This window comes from Microtus ochrogaster, chromosome 1 (genome assembly GCF_000317375.1).
Source record: "Microtus ochrogaster isolate Prairie Vole_2 chromosome 1, MicOch1.0, whole genome shotgun sequence".
Classification (NCBI taxonomy): Eukaryota; Metazoa; Chordata; class Mammalia; order Rodentia; family Cricetidae; genus Microtus; species Microtus ochrogaster.
The window spans coordinates 93,846,276-93,865,925 of NC_022009.1; the positions used below are offsets into that span (position 1 = coordinate 93,846,276).

The 19,650-nt window shown below is 45.9% G+C and overlaps 1 protein-coding gene across 1 annotated transcript in view; it reads left to right on the top strand.

The window, feature by feature from the left end:
- The window catches only part of Larp1b (La ribonucleoprotein domain family member 1B), a 105,324-nt gene extending 98,493 nt beyond the window's left edge, over positions 1-6,831 (top strand). Inside the window, 5 exon segments of the mRNA XM_013348107.1 lie at positions 1,637-1,797; positions 2,168-2,312; positions 3,887-3,996; positions 4,914-5,041; positions 6,658-6,831. Coding sequence (XP_013203561.1) covers positions 1,637-1,797; positions 2,168-2,312; positions 3,887-3,996; positions 4,914-5,041; positions 6,658-6,831 — 718 coding nt within the window.
- Positions 6,832-19,650: the final 12,819 nt, after the last annotated feature.

The window sequence follows — 19,650 nt, forward strand, 5'->3', positions numbered from 1 at the left end:
ACATAGTAGGAAAGACTATAGTCATGAAATCACTGCAGGCACACAGTAGGAAAGACTGTAGTCATGAATAAACTTTGGCCGCAGCCCTGGCTTATGCCCACACCATTTTTTTTGACCTGTTAGGGTGGACTCCAGCACACTCGAAAGAGCCGGCCGTGTCTTAGTGTTGTATGGAAACAGTTTTTGGGTTTGCTGGCTTTGGGAAGGTTCTCCTGTACCCTCAGGGGCTGCCTGAACTTTGAAAATTGCTCACATAGGTTGCTTGCTGTCTTAGGAGGATCTTGGTAGCAAGGTAGATGAAGAATAGTGAATCCAGGTGGAGGCAGAGGAAGACCTACACTTGAATTACAGGGTCATATGGAAGAAAACCCATGGTGGTCGGTCCTTCAGAGGGAGACTAATATAGGCACATGCAGGTGTGAGATTATTAGCCTTACCCTGTCTGAGTTTATCTCTCATCTCCATCATTCATCTTAATCTAGTTGAGGTTTTCTCTAGTACTGTAATGTTGACAACAACAAAACTATTCTCAAATAAATTTAACAACCTGGAAGAGTAAATGAGCTGTTAAATTTTCTTTTTTTCCTTTTCTTTTTCTTCACTTTAGAGTTTTAGTGAATTTGTGGCATTGTTCTGAGTGATGCAGTTTTGGACCTTCTGTGTCTGAGACCATGCTTCCACAGTATACCACTTAGCAGGGTAGGGCGCGAGGATTAGAAAAATGTAAAGTAGGAGGAACAGAGATAAGAAAGAATCGCTAAAATGTAGGACAGTAACCGGGAGGGCCCCTCAGCATATACTGAATGCTGAATTCACCCGTGTTTATTTTCCAGCCCCTTTTATACCCCAATACAAAAGAGGGAAGAAAACAAAAGACTACATTAACATAGTACAAAGGACAACAGTGACTTGCTTCAATACTTGAGCCATCAAGTCGTTAATTCTTGACGAAGCATTCTGTTGTTTAGGCAGTGAACCCACCTTGGACTAAGTCTCTGGAAGGCCACCACTGCCAAGGTCAAACCTCCTATTTTAGAAGAAGGAGCAGTAGTATTCTTGAATATCTTGCATATTGGTCAGGGTGAAGTGGATCTACCTGTATGGACCATCTTACTGTCAAAAGGACCAAGTAACCACACCTCGGTCAGGATGCATAATCCTAGTAGTTGTCAACAATTTTGAGCAGCCTCAAACTCTCTGACCTCTCTGCCCTTCAGACAAGGTGGAAATAGGCTCATTTTTGGGCCTCCAGATGTGTACATAGTTAAGCATGGCTTGACACTGCTCAGGCAGTCAATAATGGAGAAATAGAAGCACACATTGCTTTATGTTTGGGGAGTTTTCTGTTCCTCCTTTGTGCGTGTGGGTTTGTGTACGCAGGCACTTGGAGGATGGAAGCTGATGTCCTCTCTACTTTACTCATTGAAGCTGGTGTTTTTAGTCAAGCCTAGAAAAGAGTCCCTGACATGGCTAATATTTCTAGGCAATTGCTCCAGGGATCTCCTGGCTCCACCTTCTGAATCTGGAAGTGCAGGCAGCTGCCGCGTCCACCCAGCATCCACATGAGTTCTGGTGATGAGAATCCAGTCCCCTTATTTTGGGTGAGCCACTGATAGTTTTTCCTATCTTCAAACAGCAGGTCCAATGCTTCACCTGCAGAAGATGCACCACTCCCAGGAGACTGCAGCTGCACGCCCCACTCGTTCCCAAAGTTCCAGCATCCTTCTCATGAACTGCTGAAGGAAAACGGCTTCACCCAGCAAATGTACCACAAGTATCGCCGAAGGTGTCTAAGTGGTAAGATGCTTCGTCTAGCTGTGTTGACATGGTAGGGAACTCAGTCTAAATGACAAGGTGCCTGCCTTTGTCTAGCTGCACTGATGTGCAGGAGATTCTAAAACTTAAACTGTCACTTTATATCTTACTAAGATAGCCTTTTATTTTGTCCTAAATAAGTACCTTTAGTTTATATTTTCTTGTTTTTTTTTATAGCTTAAACACATTAGTAAATGAATTTAGTACATTCTTGCTGTATTGTTGACAAGTATTCATAACTTGAGTAGTGTGTCATAGATTTACTGTTGGTCCTCGATTTAGCAGAATCTCAGATGCTGTTTCAGAGTTGTTTCATGTTTTGTTTTTTCATTTTGAGGTATTCTCTTTCCAGAGAGAAAACGCCTAGGAATTGGACAGTCACAGGAAATGAACACCCTCTTTCGTTTCTGGTCCTTCTTCCTCAGAGACCACTTCAACAGGAAAATGTACGAGGAATTTAGACAACTTGCTTGGGAAGATGCAAAAGAGAATTACAGGTCAAATGTTTCCTATTGCCGTTTCTAATATTCTTTTTAAAAACATCATTTCAAGTAGTCTGACTGAAAATAACCACAGCGTGAATGGAATACAGGTTATATTTGTGGTATGTTGCTGTGCAGTAAATAACCCTAAACTCATATTAGAGCAAACCCTTATTAACGCCTAAGGGCAAGTTTATAAACCCATCTGGCCAGGTAGCTCCAACCCAGGTCCCTCATAGAGTTCCATGCAGGCCGTTTCCAGGGTTGGCGTCTCTGCAGTGTCTTCCTGGGCTCCTTCCCTTGGCTGTTGGCCAGGGCGTCATTTCCTAGCCACAGCTGTCTCATAGAGTATTCTTTAGCATAGCTGTAATGGATTAAGTAAAATACTGCGGATCTCTGAGTGGCTGCAGCAGTCATTGGGTCCATGAGACCACGCCACAACTCCTCCAAAGTGATGGCAGGCAGCGGGCAGTGAGCAGTGGGTCCCGAGACCACACCACAGGTCCCCAAAGTGGCAGCAGACAGTGGGCCGCAGGTCCCGAGAGCAGCCAGTACCTGGCAGGGATGGCCGCAGTTCCCTAAGTGGCCATAGTGAGCCACAAGGGGCAGTGAGTCCCAAGCAGAGAGCTGCATGGTGGCTGAGAGACCTTGATGGAGCAGCCAGTCCCAAGAGGAGAAACAGACAGATGGGCACACGACGAGACCACATCCTGGGCAAGGGAGCCATGCGGGTGGATGAGAGACAGAGACATGGATAGGCACACCATGCAGAGTGAGGTTGGATATTTATTTAGTGGGTTATAGAAGGGAAAGGGGAGAAGGGGAGAAGAGCAGAGAGAGAAAGAGAGAGAGTGAGGGAGGGAGAGAAACAGAAGGGGGAAGGGGAGAAGTGGGGAGAAGGGAGAGACAGAAGCTCCCTCTTCGAGAGGGAGACGAAAAGGAAGGGACTCAGGCCGGAAGCTGAAGATCAGCATGCCTCAGTGGACAAGAAGGGAGTGGGCATGGCTTGTCTCTTTAAGGGACAGAGCAGACAATTACAGTAGCTACTCACAGAGCGCTGATCTAAGAGAAGGGAGCGGCCAAGGCAGAAGCCTCAGTACTTGTACCAGATTCTCTAGGTAGTTAGGAAAGAAGAAACAGGGGAAATGCCTTTTTGATTTGTTAAGTGATGTTATAGATCTGCTGTGAATATACTTTATAACATCCAGAGCTCTATAATTAAGCTTAGCCCATTATAGTTGAAGAGATGAAAAATGTGAACCATTCCAGACAAAAGATTATACTCAAGAGAAAAATCTAAAACATTTCCAGAGTCACGGAGTCTTTTACCAGCTCTTAGGAAAAAGCACTCCTGCACTTTAACAATTTGTGCTGAGGCAGGAGGCTAGCAGGTTCAGGGCCAGCTACAGCTACGTTGTGAGTTCTAGGGTAGCCGTGAGTACAGAGTGAGACACTGGCTCAGAGAACAAAAATAAGAAATACTACTGAACGGCCTTGGCTAAGGGTTGTGCCAGGTAGGAAATGCCACTATGAGGTGCTTGCATTATTTTAGCAAAGCCAGTTTTATGCCTTTTTCTTCCTTTCCACAGGTATGGATTAGAGTGTCTTTTCAGGTTTTATAGTTATGGACTGGAAAAGAAATTCAGACAAGAAATTTTTAAGGATTTTCAAGAGGAAACCAAAAAAGACTACGAATCTGGTAAAAGCAAACACTGTCTTTGGAAACTGTAGACTTGAACTGTCAGTAAATGGAAAGGAAGGCTGACAAGATGACCCTGGGTAAAGGCACTGCCACCAAACCTGTAGCCCTGTAGTGAAGGGAGAGAATCCGCTCTAACAAGCGTCTTGGCCCAAACCTACATGTGTGCACACAGGCAGTGTGTGCGCGTTCACACACACACACACACACACACACACACACACACACGTAGTTTTAGAAAAGAACTTGAAGATTTTTATCTTCAGGACAAATCACTTAAGACCCTGCCCACTGTTACAGTTCTTGATAAAGGTGCAACACCATGACACCATATAGTGAGACAGCTCCTTCTGTGAGACAGGGTTTCTCTATGTAGCAGCTCTGGCTGTCCTGGAACTTGCTCTGTAGACCAGGCTGGCCTCAGACTCACAGAGATCCTCCTGCCTCTGCCTCCCGAGTGCTGGGATTCAAGGTGTGTATCACCACCACCCAGCCTGTGAGGTTCTCTACCTTATGGAGTTGTATGTCAACACTAACTTCTTGATAAGCATGGCTGCTCACTGGTGCTCCTTCTCGGGAGCATAGCTAGGTGTGCTTGTCAAGGCAAAATTCTACTGTGCAGAGTGTAGGCTCTGAGTCCCTTCCCCTTGATAGTAGCCACGTGACTTAGGCTGGCTCTTCCACCTTGCCAGCTCCTGCGTTCCCATCTGTAATGCAGAGATAAGGAACCACCTCACCAGTCCGGTTACGTGGGGGTCAGATAAACTGAAATTGTGCCTGTTATATAACAAATGAAGAGTGACTCTTAGCCGCCACCTTTGCTGACTTAGTGTATGTCTTAATGGACCGTAAGCGGTGCACTGCTGGTGGGATCATAGTTGTTAGTTCCATGTGACATATATTCTTTGGTTTTTAAGGCCAGCTATATGGACTGGAAAAATTTTGGGCCTATTTGAAGTATTCTCGATCTAAGACACAGTCTGTCGACCCAAAACTTCAGGAGTACCTCTGTAGTTTTAAGAAGTTAGAAGACTTCCGTGTTGATGTAAGTTTTAATTTCTTTCCCCTATTTTTTTTATCAGCTTTATAACTTAACACATTTTTATAATCTTGATCTTAAATCTTTTGGTTTTTAATTTTAAAATTTTAACTTTTCACTTTTGACATTAAACTTTGAAAGCAGGTACAAAAATAGATTTAAAAAAAAATATTTTCTTCCTTTAGATTTCCCAGAGTTGGGAAATGGCTGGGGAGATGACTCAGTTGGCAAAGTACTTGCTAAGCCTGTAGCAGATTCCCCAGTATCTGTGTGAAAGCTGAGGACATGGAGTGAGCAAGCACACATGCAATTTCCCAAATGCAAACGTCTTGAGCAATGGTACAGTTGTCATGCATTTGAATTTGGATGTGCAACCATACTTAGATGGCCCCTAACCAAGGTGATGCCCCCTGGTTTTTCTACGTGTATGGAGACAATCCGCAGAACCAGGAGAGAGCCTTGGATCCCCTGGAGCTGGAGCTACAAGAGGCTGTGAGCCGCCTGATGTGGCTGCTGGGGATCTCAACTCTGATCCTCTGTCAGAACAGCCAGTGCTCTTAACTGCGGAGTCATCTCTCCAGCACCCCCCCCCCCAGATGGGGTTTCCCTGTGTAGCCCTGGCTGTCCTGGGACTTGCTCTGTCAACCAGGCAGCCCTGGAACTCAGAGAACCATCTGCCTCTGCCTCCTGCGTGCCAGGACTGAAGGTGTGGGTTATCACTCCCTGGCAGAAACTTTCTACTTTGTAATGTGCTTTTGTCCATATAATTTTTATAACGTGTGCTGATATGCATTTATAGTTTCTTCATAATAAAATTAGTGTAAGGGTTGATCCTAGTGTGCTTGTAGGATAGATCCCTGGCAAATTAATGCAAGAATGTTAATTGGTAGGTGTTTTAATTGGTTTGATTTCAAATGGGAAAAAAAAAAGGTTAAACCAAGAAAATAACTGCAAAGGAGGGAATGGTGTGGGGGTGGGGCTGAAAAGTAGAAAAGACGTCATTCCTGCCTCAGTGTAAACCACAAGTACAACAGACGGCAGGAGAAGATGACCGTTTTAACTTGTTTTTCAGATTCAACACTATTAGCTTAATGGTATTCATACAGTTGGATCTATAGCCGAAGAAAGACCCCGCAGCACGGAGTACTGCTTGCAGTCTAAAGGGGTTGAAGGTGTTTGGATTTCGTATCCTCAATAATACTGTTTAGTCCTCTAGCACGGGGATCCTGGGTGAAATGTCAAACCAGCTTGAGGCTGTTTGGCTTGGCACCTTTCTCCGCTTTCTGGTCCCATTCAGCTGTTAACCATTAGACACCGGAGCGTCCGGAACAGGAGCTCAGGGTAAGGAAGGGGGTAGAACCGCAACGCAGCCGAGTGTTTTCTTGGAGGGACGAACCCCTCTCTGTGCTTAATCCCTCAAACGTGAGAGAAACGTCTCAAGTTTACGTAGACTGAACAGCTAATCCCAGCCTGCCAAAGAAACGTCAATATAACCCTGGAGTTGCTGTGAGAATTCATTGTGTGCTGCAAAGCAGCATGGGAGTCCTGGCTGGAAAGCCTTGGCCTTAGACTCTGTGGGGGGCAGTGAAAGTGTCTACTCTGTTGTCTTTCCTGCTTTGCAGCCCCCCATTAGTGAGGAATTTGAAAGGAAAAGACAGTCATCTGCTCCTGGGGAGGAGAGTACTCGGCGGAGACTTCCGTCGCTCGCCGCCACACCGCCACCACCTGCTGCTCTGCCTGCGTCTGCCGGTGACCTGCCAGAGAAACCTCTGGCTTCCAGGGACAACTCACCGTGACAGCGCGGCCTCGGCTCACCCAAAAGCCGCGTGTCCTTGAAATCAGCATTAGCATCTCCTGATGTTTAATTGTGATAATCAGAAAACAAAAAGGAAGAAAAATGGTTGTCTGTTTTTCTGGCAAGATGAATTCCACAAACAAGGTCTGATTGACCTTAGGAGATCCTGTAGTCCTGCACCTTGGCCTCCTGTCTTCTGGAAGGCCATTGTTTACAAAATCCCTTTAGTACATTTCAGGCACGCACAAGGACCAGATGACAGTCCGGCTCCTCCTTACGGAAGATCCAGTACGCTGTATTCGTCTCTTCTTTGGAACTCTAGGGTCAAACCGTCACTGTCAGTCCAGATCTGAACGTATCAAAAGCAAGGAAGGATTTTGTATATAGGTTTTAAGTTCAGAAATGTATATGAAAGATGCATATTTTTCTGTATATACACAGTTTGAAGGATTTTTTTTTTTGTTTTCTTTCTTTTTTAACAAAACAACGCACAGCTGACTGTAATTGTCGCGAGGCCTGTGGGCTTTGGGATGTGGCTGATTTCACAGTGCTGTGTTGACGTGGAGCTTTCTGAATTGGCATAAGTTGGGTATGTAGATTCAGACAGTTTGACTTTTGTGATTCTTCAAAATCTTGCACATGTAACTGAAAACAACTGGGCTCTGTTGGAATGCTTGTGTAAATAAATTAATTTGTTTTGAAGGTGTCTGCTGTTTATATCTGCCAGTGGGCATGTCAGCAGTCACATGACCGTTCACCTACGAGAAGCATTTAGTTTTTTCTTTTTGTTTTTTTTTTTAAATTTTGTCTTATGCTCATAATTGTTTTCAAGAGTCGAAACAAATTTATTTCTAATTCTTAGTGCTATTGTAACCGATGTAAATAATAGTTTTATTTTGTGGAATTTAAAAAATAAATTATTTTTAAATATTTGAATTGACTTCTAAATTTCATTTATGCTATATTTACAAAGCTGTAGTATTCAAGTTCTACTAGCATCAATTGTCATCATGTTTTATTAAGGACATTCCAGCTGCGAAGTTCTCAGGTTTGTTTGCGCTGAACACAGTATGATTCGCAAGGACTGATTCGCACTGGCAGAAACAGCTGGGTTCAATGCGCTACATTTATTATTTTCTTTCTCAGCAGACTGGCTATCTTATCTTGTTCTCATAAGTTACTTCTGGGGCTGTGACTTAGTGGCTCTTCCCAAGCATTTCCACGGCCGTGAGTTCAATCCTCACCACTGGGGGGAAGAAATCTACGGTAGGCAGAGGTGGTGCTGCAGCTGGGATCAGATGCTTGCTAGCACTGTGAGGCCTGGACTGCACCCCTAACAGAAAAAAAGGAAGAAAGAGAATGCTGGGAGAGAAATGAAAAAGGAAGGAAGGACGGGAGTGTTGATTCATAAATGCCTTCTCATTAGGTTGTCGTGTGTAAATCATAACACGGATTTGTGTTTACTGCAAAGGCAGTTTTCAAGTTTCAACCTTAGAAAGCAACTGTGAGCACTCAGAGCTTTTTTACTCACCTGTGCTGTAGGGAGGGCACAAACCAAGCTGGGCTCGCGTAGACTTAAGAGGGTGCCGGTCTGTTCTGCAGGGGGCCGTTCTGAGCCAGTCACTTTGTTCAGGAAATGATGTATTATCTGTAAAAGTGTGGTCAGCTTGTAATGCGTATTTTATGATATTATTTTGTGTATACATGTACTTTGAGAAATTCAGAAACACTCAAAGAAAATAAAACACCTTTTTAAAAAAGCAAAAACCAAAATTGGTGTTACTCCTTCTGTGTTTGTAAGCATCACCAACACATTTTCCCCTCATTAAACTAAGGAAAAGATGGATTGTTGATTAAGACACTTTATGATTTGGGGGGACACATGCCACGGTAACATGCGGAGGTCAGCAGACACCTTGCAGTCTGAATGAGAAGTTGCATTGCCTGTGGATTCTGTTATTACGTGATTGTTTGATCATGTCTTCTCTTTTTTCTTCAGGGAATGATTATCTTCCTTGATTAATTTATCTGACATCTTACTTACCAAGGAGTGCAGTTTTTGACAAAAGTTAAAATTATGTCCCCTTAATTTAAAGGCAGCGGCGCTCGATGAAAAGAAAATCCTATAAACTGGCTATAAATCTAAGTGATCAGATCCACAGTTCAAGTCGCTTGAGATCCTACCCTTTTCCTTCCCTGGGACGCGCTTGAGGCCCTGCGCCTGCCATCCCAGCAAGGTGTGAGCTAAGGATGACCTTGAAATCCCGACCTTCCTCCCCAAAGTACTGGGTTCACGTCTGGTGTAGATTCTATTTTGATTTTTCTGAGCTTGTTTTGACAGCTGAAATTCCAGCCTGGCCTTTTCTTAGCATCTTGCTGCTGTGCTGTGATGTTACCACGTTCCTCTATGTGCTCAGTCTTTTCTCTCAACCAATTCCTTGTGTTTATTCTTGCGTGGGAGACAGATCCAGTAGAATAATGCCCGATCGTATAACCACTAGATGGCAGAGTAGAGTAAGTCAGCACTGTGACTTACTATAACATGGGAGTGTGGTGTGTGGGTGTGTGGGTGTGTATGTGTTGAACTCTTACTCCATCTTGTGGTGATACAGAATTATCCATGACTTGAATCCCTAATATTAATACATATTTCCCTGTTAGTAAATTATTCTGAGCTATTTCGTTATTGATAGAGAAAACAGATAAAATTTTTGCTTTGGTATTGTGTCCTTCCACTTGAGAGTTTATGATTAACTCTCTTGGAATGGAAACAGAGGGAGAAGATTATCGGATCAATGCATTTAAATGTCTGGCCAGCATAAACCATGTAATTAAATCATTGGTAAGTAGGTCCTGCCTGGAACGTGAGGAACCTAGCCAGGCGAATGGCCAGCCTGGGGCTGGGGCTCTGAAGCACAAGCTATAGGCTGTGGCCTGATGTCCCTTCATCAGCGGGAGCCTAACAGCAGCGTGTGTCACAGCTGCAAGTCAGAAGTCAAGACTGGGTGCTCATGGGTAAGATTTTATTTTTTTGTGTGTTTAGTGTTTGGTGGCAAAGACTTGTCTGGTATTTGGATAAGTCCTCTCGGGGAATATAATGGTTAGAAAAAAATAGAATCCTGATTTTTCCAGAAGTGGAGAAGGTAAAATACGAACCAAAAATGACCATTTTTATTCCAGTGTTATTGGCGACTAAGGATCCCAGAGTACTGGAGGTTCTTTGAGAGAACAGTGCACATGACTTATCAAACTCCTGAGATTGTACGGTGGGAAGTTAACAGCTGCTGGGAACTGCTTGGCTTGTCTGTGGAGTCCAGGCTCCTTGTGCTAAGTTCCTGTCCTCCATCCACAAAGTCCTGTTTATCTTGGGAGTGGGGCGTTCAGAACCCAAGCAGAGCACTGGGGGACGCAGATGGGGAGCCCCATGTAAACACCTGCCAAGACTAGACACTCACTGCGCATGGCTCACATCCTCTGGGAAGTTCCTGACGTCCCCTTTAATGGGTGGCTCTCAACCTTCCTATTGCTGTGATCATTTAATACAGTTCCTCATGTTGTGGTGACCCCCACCCATAAAGTTATTGCATTGCTACTTCATAGCTATAATTTTGCTACTGTTATGAACTGTAAGACGATAACTGATGATATAGGATATCTGCTGTGCGATCCAAGGGTCATGACCCCCAGGTTGAGAACCACTGCTTTAAATGTTCTGTGAAATCAATGTACTTAAAGCTCCAGTTCATTGCACTGGCCTACAGATAAGTTAGGGCTGTTTTCCCTGCCTTGTTTGCGTCAGGGTCACTTGCCTGTCAGAAGCAGGAGGCTCAGCCACCGTTACTGGACTGAACAGAGCAGCTGACCGTAGGGCAGTTTCTGTGGGTCTGAACCGCTGACCCCATCTCCATGCCTGGGAGCTGTTATGAGCCTTCAGATGCCGAGGCAGATGACTGCCCGCCACGGCCTTGCCCACCAGCTGAGTCCCCTCTGTATGGCACACTTTCCGGCTTGGACTTCAGCTCTTCAGAAACCACATATATACTTGGCGGGGGGTTGAGACAGGGTTTCTCTGTAGCTCTGGAGCCTGTCCAGGAACTAGCTTTGCAGACCAGGCTGGTCTTGAACTCATAGAGATTGGTTTGTTTCTGCCTCCCGAGTGCTGGAATTAAAGGCATGCGCCACCACCACCTGACTCTTAAGAATTTGCCCTAGGAATTCTTCTAAATTTTAAAACTTTTATAACAACTTTAACAATAGCTGATTCCCAGCACATGTGTTATCTTTTATCCTCTGTAAATTGGTTTTACTACAGGTCAGCATGTACCTGCTTTTCCTCTACCTAGGTTGAAACCAATTTCAGCAGATACCCTGACTGAGCAGAACCACCCAGTCATGACCATCCCAGCTGGCTTTGTTCTCATTGTACTTTTTAGTAAGTGTCACTTTTGTGAAGATTCAGAGTTACAGTATAGACTGTAAGGAAGCCTGGGTGAACTTGCATATGTTCTAAGCTGTTGGCTGATAGTAAAAATTTTCTTTTCTTTCTTTCTTTTTTTTTTTTTTGAGGTAGGGTGGCACACAGCCCAGGTTGGCCTTGAACTTGCTGAGTAGCTGAGCTGACCCTGAACTTCTGACCCTCCTGCCTCTACTTCCCGAGTGCTGGGCTTCCAGGCAGGCATCCCCACCCCTGGTTCAGTAGGGACAGTTTTCTCGTCATCCCCACCCCTGGTTCGGTAGGGACAGTTTTCTCGTCATCCCCACCCCTGGTTCGGTAGGGACAGTTTTCTCGTCTTCTCAGAGTTTCCAGAGCACAGAAGATGCAGCCTTGCTGTGCTCTGTGGCAGCAGCCCATCTTCACTCTCAAGTAGCCTTGCTGTGCTCTGTGGCAGCGGCAGATCGTCACTCTCAAGAATCAGTTTCCCAGAAACACCAATTTTAACGGCTGTTTTCTGAAATTTTTGTTTTTTCATCGTGGCTGTGTTTGAACTATTAATGACTTAACTCATACTGAGCCGACACAGTCCAAGCTCAGGGAGTCACAACAAGGATATTTTGAGGAAGAAGTATCAGGGAAGTTATGGTCCAGGCAAAATTTGGCATCTCTCATAGTTGACGGTTTAACTGCAATAAGGGCCTGAAATGCTGTCTCTGGCCACGGCTCTTTTTCCAGGAAGCACGCGGGAAAGACAGGAAGGAGGCAGACACCTGAAATCCGTCTGCCACACACACCGCCATCGTTTGTAGAAATTCTTAAGCTGTTGGCGGCGAATGTGTGAAGTGTTTTAAGCAGCACGGAGTGACGAAAGAGCAGATGTGGACAGGACAGAATCAAGTGGCGGGGGAGGGGGGTAGCGGTGATAGCAGGAGTTCCACTCCTGCCCCTCGTGTGTCTGGCACAACCTTCCGCCTTCCGCCTTCAAAGGCCTGAGCCAGCCTCGCTATCTCCCAGGACCTGCCTAAAATCCAAACAAAACTCGAGTTAATTCTGACCCTGTTCCGAAAGGACCTTGCAGTCCTGGCTCGTTTCTGTCTTCAGCAGTCCCAGCTGTGACAGTTTCCTGTTTCCCTGACGATTGGTAGGATTTGTCTCACCTTCCTTGGCGCTGCCTTTTGGTAGTCTTTGTTTTGTTTGCTGGCGTTTGTTTTTTGTTTGTTTGTTTGTTTTTAGATGACTCTGGAACTTGACTTCTGTTGTTTTTAGCCCTAAAGTGACCAGTTACAGGAAGCTTAATATAAAGACAGTAAAGACACCCCGAGGAAGGGAAGAGAGGGAGACGGAGACTCTCCCCTACCAGCTGCAGTTATAGTTAGTGGACGCCTAAAACGTGTAACTGTTGGCTCCCTTTAGTGTCCCAAATGTTATGTAACAGGCAACATGGGGTAGAGAGGCAAAGATGTCCCTTCCTGGGTCAGGGGACTTGGTGTGCTAGGGGGAGATGCATTTCCTCTCCCCACCATGCCAGTTTCCCAGGCTACGACAGCAATTGTTTCGGGATCCCCCATAAGCTCATGGAGGCGGCTAAGAATTAAGTTGCTTATTAATTCATTTAGTCTTGACCTACATATGGCTGAATAATCACAGGGCCATCTGTCCTCCTTAGTTAACATGCAGGGACGAAGAGATTTCTCTGTACTTCTGTGGGTGGCGGGAGTCCTATCAAGGAGCCCAGAGTGACTTGTCAGGAGCCCTGGCAATGGCTCTGAGGCCAACAGTCAAAGGGCCAGTGTTGGCTGTTTGGACTGACTGTGTCTTTGTAAGACCTCCTGTTGGGACAGGTCCTCCTGTTCTGCAGCCAGCACAGGGCAGCCTGGAGATGCAACCCGAACTCTACCTCACACACGGTCAGGAAGGGAACGGGAGCTTCTGGCAGATGCTGGGAGTCCCCTCTCCCTCCGGCTTCCCAGCTTCTCCAGGGTCTTTCCTTGGCTGTGTGACAGTGTGGCTCCTTGGTTGTCCCCTGAGCGGATCGGGTAAGAAGCTGTCAGCTGAAACTCTTAGCAATGAACCTTGGAGGATCTATGAACTTTCATGACCAGAAAATCCTACTTAATGGTTGTCAAGGGCCTGACCAAGAATGCTTCATGATTCTGGAAAGATGGAAGATCAATAGCCATGCACACGGTAACAGCTTCTGAGTTAGCAAACTTCTCAGTATTGCAAGGACTGTCGCATGCTTCTGTCAATCAGGCCTCAGAGTATCTCTGAGAGACTGGCAGGGCAGGTAATGTAACCCCCATGGATGTATCAATGAAAATAAAAGAACAAGGGAAGAGCTTTGGAGAGCTAACACTGCTGTGTGTGTGTGTGTGTGTGTGTGTGTGTGTGTGTGTGTGTGTGTGTGTGTGTGTGTGCTTGTAAAATCACTCATTTGTGTATGCACCTGTTTAACTGTGCACACTCAGGGGTGTGTGCACGCACACACGTGACTGTGCACGTGGAGGTGGAAGGGGCTGTTGGATGTCATCCTCTGTCCCTCTCATTGCCTGGAACAATAGCTAGCCATCAAGCTCCAGGGATCCCCACACTGTCACCTCCCCAGAGCTGGAGTTGCAGATGCGTGCTGCTGGGCCTGCTTTTTATGGGTTGCGGGGATCCTAAACTCAGATCTGGGTGCGTTAGCAGCAGTGTCTTTACCGGATGGGCCTCTCTCCAGCTCTGAGCCTGTTGCTTTTTAGTGCAGAATTGGGGCTTGTCCTCATTTTCCGGTTTGAGATTTTTTTCAATCCTCCTACCTTAGCTCCCTAAGTGCTGGGTTGACCAGCAAGCTATGCCACGGCTAGGACTCTAGTGTTTGCTTTGCGTGCAGCTCCCTTCATAAAACTACAGTGGGTTTCCCCAGGTTCCTTATGCCACGCCCATTTGTCCATAGTGTGACTAAGTGCAGGTGCCGTACTTGTCCAGTACAGTGTGACCCACTCTGAGAACAGTCATTGGCTCCTTCAAAAGGTAGAGCTCAGGACCGGAGAGACGGCTCAGTGGTTATGATCACTGGCTGCTCTGCCAGAGGACCTGGGTTCGATTCCTAGCACAGACATGGCAACTCACAACCATACATACAGATAAAACACAAGGTAAATAAATACAAAGTTCAAGTTGGAAAGCTACAAGAGAGCATGACTTTGCAGCTCCCCCCTTTAGTGTGTGTTCACCACACTCTCAAGTCTAGCTGCATAAAAGCAACCAAAACAATGTGGAAAATGAGCAAAGTTGACTCTCATCCTTAAGTCTAAAACTTTTAAAAGGTACAGTAACTGAAACGGTGGGCCCGACATACATACAGATAGGCACAGACAACCAGAAGTAAACGTCCACACGTCTGATGAATTCTAACAGTACCAAGACTATCCAATAGGGAAACAACTACCAGGTCAACAAATGGCACTGGGAGAGCTGATCTACCTGCAAAAGAATGAGGCTGAGCCGGATGTGGTGGTGCAAGCCTTTAATCCCAGCATTTGAGAGGCAGAAGCAGGTGGAACTCTGTGAGTTCAAGTTCGAGGCCAGCCTGGTCCACGAGTGAGTTCCAGGATAGCCAAAGATACGCAGAAAAACCCTGTCTTGAAAAACCAAAAAAAAATGAGGTTGGCCACCTGGCATCATCTGACATCATGTACTCCAAATGGACTGAAGACCTAAGAACCAACACTATAATAAACCTCTTGGTATGAAGCGTAAGGAAAATCTGTATGACCTTAGGTTTGACAATAGCACCTTTTTTTTTTTTTTTTTTTTTTTTAGACAGAATTTCTCTGTAGCTTTGGTGCCTGTCCTGGAACTAGCTCTTGTAGACCAGGGTGACCTCAGGCTCACAGAGATCCCTCTGCCTCTGCCTTCTGAGTGCTGAGATTAAAGGCATGTACCACCACTGCCTGACTGACAATAGTATCTTAACAAAAGCAAAGGCAACAGAAAGGGGAAATAGGTAAGTTGGACTCCACCCAAACTGTGCCTCGTGTGTTGGCTACTGATGGAGGAAGGTCATTGGTTAAAAAAATAAAGAAACTGCTTGGCTGGCCCTCATAGGTTAAAACATAGGTGGGAGGAGTAAACAGAACAGAATGCTGGGAGGAAGAGGAAGTGAGCTCAGACTCCACAGCTCTCCTCTCGGGAGCAGACGCCTCAGAGAGACGCCATGCTGCCCGCTCCCGGGCAGACACACACGATGAAGCTCCGACCCAGGATGAACGTAGGCTAGAATCTCCTTGGTAAGCCACCTCGTGGGCTACACTAGAAATGGGCTAGTCCAGGTGTGAGAGTTAGCCGAAAAGAGGCTAGATAGAAATGGGCCGAGCAGTGTTTAAAAGAATACAGTGTCCGTGTAATTATTTCGGGTCATAAGCTAGTAGGCGGCTGGGGACGCAGCCCCGCCGCCCCTATTACTACAGGCTACTGTGCTGTATCTAATACCTGAAGCCAGCAATCTAGTGGAAGAAAGGATGGCTTTGGCTTCCCGTTCAGAGTTTCAGTTCATCATGGTTGCGAAGACATGACAGAACAGCTCAGTTTCCAGCTGCAGGAGTGTGCAGGAGAGGCTGTTCAGTTCACACCCCAGAGGACCAGTAAGCAAAGTGAAGTCCAAAGTCAGGGCCGGATGTAACTGTTGGACTCTAGCGTTCAAACACCGAGGAGGAGTCGCCCCCAGAGACCACCTCACACACCACAGCCGATGAAAAAGCATGAGGATTTATTAATTCTGTCATGACAGGGTCCCTCAGCATTCGGGAAGCCGAGAGACCTTGAATAGCTGGTGCAGGCTACTTTTAAAGGAGAAGGTCACAGAAGCAAGGGCGGTTGTGATTGGCTTATTTAAAGGGGCTATTATCAATAATTGGCTGGAGAGCTGTTGCCAGATCAGATGAGGTAAGAGGTCATTTTGACCCTGTTTCCCAGGGGACTGAATCAAAACATACATATGAGTAATTGTTCAGGAACTGAGTACATACGAGTATAGCTGTTAGGTCCTTGTTCCCAGGGGAGGAGGGGAAGCACTATGGCACAGAGGCTGAGAGGATTCAGAGTTGTCAGAAATGGCTTCAGAATTGTCTTAAAGTCTTACATAACCTTCAAAGTTCCTTCCCTGTTGGGAGCCAATTTCCTCCTAAAATCATTGCAGGAACCATCACCCTGGGGAGTCAGCAGAGAACCCCACATCCCTAATTGTGTTAGTAATCGTTCTATTGACAGAGCCTACCCCATACCCAAATTGGCTGATGGAGAGCTATGTGTTAGCGGAACCCACCCCACATTCCAAACTACCTAGGGAACTAGATGTGGCAACTCGTGACTTCTTGGCCTACAGTGACCTGACCAAAGATAACCTCCTGCCTACGTGACCAACACGGACCACGTGACCAATGTGAACCATGCGGCAAGAGCCCAGACCCCTGTGCCCATCCCCCAACTCCTTACCCTATATAAAGCTGTACCCCATCTCTAATAAGCGGAGGCTCTGACAAATGTAGCATGGCCTTCTTCTTCTCTCCTAGCCCATTTATCTTACAGATAGTGCCTCTCGGGGACCCTGGAATAACTGAACTGCCAGACTGGTTACTAACCCTAGACTAGGTAACCCGTCAAGGCAATCAACACTTCCCCAGTGATCTGATTCTGCCCACCAAACCCTACATTCTTTTTGTTGTTGTTGTTGTTGTTGTTTGAGATAGGGTTTCTCTGTGTTGCTCTGATTGTCCTAGAATTCACTCTGTATACCAGGCTGTCCTCAAATTCATAGAGATCTGCCTGCCTCTGCCTCCTGAATGCTGGGATTAAAAGCGTGCATGCCTACCTTCTAAGGATCCACAATCTTCCAAAATAATGCCACTATCTGGGGAAGAATTGCTCAGACATGCCAACCTGTAGGGACACCAGATTCAAACATCAGAGTAGCAGAGGACAACATAAAGAAAATGAAAAGAAAAAAACAACCCATAGGTAGAAAACATTTTCAAATCCCACATCTGATAAGAAGTTAATATCCGGAGTATAGACCTGTAATTCCACAACAGCAGAGACAGCTCTAACATACACAAAGGATTTCAACAGACATTTCTCCAAAGATTTGTACATTAGGAACATGCAAACCAGAACTGTGATGAAATCCTGGAGTGTATTTAAGGGGAAAGGGAAGCTGGGCTTGTTGGTGCGCGTTTGTAATCCCAGCGGTCCAGGGGCAGATACAGAGGGCCCTGGGTTCGCCAGCCTTTCTCCATCCTTTCACTCATTTCCCCCAGATCCCATATCTACAAATACAGCTGTGCTGTGTCAAGGGCTTCTATAGGACTCTGATTTGCTCAGTAATCAGAGGAAAAGAATGAGATTCAATATTTAGGGCAAGGAAGCCAGGAGGAGACACTGAAATTCCCCTGGATGATTGTGTTCACCTGTTTTCCTTTGTTTGTTTCCTTATTAAAGTAGTGGAGAAAAATCTCAAATTCACACTTGTTTAAAGACAAAGCAAAGCCACGCATGGCTCATGCCTATAATCCCGGTATCTGGGAGGCTGAGGGCCAGGTCAGGGACAGAGAGATCCCATCTTGAGAAACAGAACCGACAACAAAACCAAGCATGGCATTGCTGGATAACATAGGCCTGTACCTAGGTGTCCTAGCCAGCGGGACACAAATGGGAGTCCCTGATAAACCTGGAGGAGGAAGAGGAATGAAGGAGACCAGAGACACGAGTAATAACAGCAAGTCTGGCTTTCTGATCACTGCCACTTTATTATCCCTCGGGAGCAGTTACATAGCAAACAGGCATGAGGGAGGGGAGGGTGTCAGGTCTGCTGGAATTCAGGTCTGGAGACATCCCTAGCCGAGAAGGAAACACTGTGGGTCTGTGACTGTAAACTAACAAAGGAAATGCTAATTGCTTCTGAAGCCTGGGGCCTGCAGGTCTCACTAGGTTAATTTCCTAGGTCCCGAACTTGCCCTGCAAAGGTGAATATCTTGTGAACTTAATATGGCTATAAACAAAATACAGACCTCAGAATACAGGTCTTTGCCTCCGGCACCTAGGTACCCCGGAGGCTGAGGCAGGAACCCAAATTTGGAGGCCAGCCTGACAAAATAACGATTCGCCATCTCATAAAAACAAAATAACAGCGAAACCCAACCGACCCCTAGGCGCACATTGTTTAAAAGGCTTCCTGGTCGTACAGTGCTTGGATCCCAATGAGGCGTTGCATCTCTCTAGAAGGATTAATTCCGTTTGTCTTTTACTCTCACCAGACTTGGTAACTCATTTCCTTTTGAGGGGGGCGGTTATCAAAATGATCTGATCTGCAATAAGATTAAGAGTGTCCTGGCGCCGAGAAGAAGGAATTAGTCTGTGCCTAAGTCTGGTGATCGTGGAGGAGGAGAGACAGGGGTGGCGGTGCCTGCTTGGGGGGGCAGGAGTGTGAGTTTGAGGCGGCCAGATGCTGCCTCTTCCATAATAGAGGGGAGGGAAAGTGTGGATCCTTAGGGGAGCCTGTCCTTCCCAGCTTCCCTCGGGTCCCCCCAACCTTTAGGCTAACAAGGTCTCAAGAACAGCCCGTGTGGAGGTGTTGACCACTCTCCCAGCTGTTGTCCTTTCCTGAAAACAGCCAAGCACTTAGCAGAATGAACATGGTCTTGTCACTTCCAACGCGCCAGTATGGAGGATAATGCTGATTCATTCTGGAATGATTATAGCTTAATTCAAGGACCCCCTAAAATAGCAACATTTGTATTTTTTATTTGAAATTGTGTGCTTTATCCCATAAAGGAATCAAGGTGATTTACAAGAAGTTTAACCTTATGTTAAACAGAAATTTTAAAGACAAATTGTTTGAGACTGGGCTTGACATTAGAGAGTACTCCTGTGACCCTGGCACTAGGAAGGTGCCAACAGGCAGACCAGAGTTCAAGGCCAAGAGCTAGAGAGATGGCTTAGTAGTTAAGAGCACTGACTGCTCTTTCAGAGGACCCTGGTTCCATTCCTGGTACGCATATGGTGCCTCACAACCACCTGTAACTCCAGCTCTGTGGGACCCTTTGCCCTCTTGTGGACTCCATGGGCTCCAGACACACATATGCTGCACAGACATACACACAGGCAAAACACTCATACACATAAAGTAAAAAATTAAATATTTCAAAGCCAGAGTCACACACAATGCGAGTATGCAACCAGACTGGGCTGCGTAAGAACCTGTCTCAAGAACAGCAATTAAAAAACAAACAAACAAAACCTGTTTCTGCCCCCATGATTTTCTTCACCATCATGGACTCAAACCCTCTGAAACCCTAAACCAAATTAAACACTTTCTTTTAACAGTTGCCTTGGGGGGCTGGAGAGATG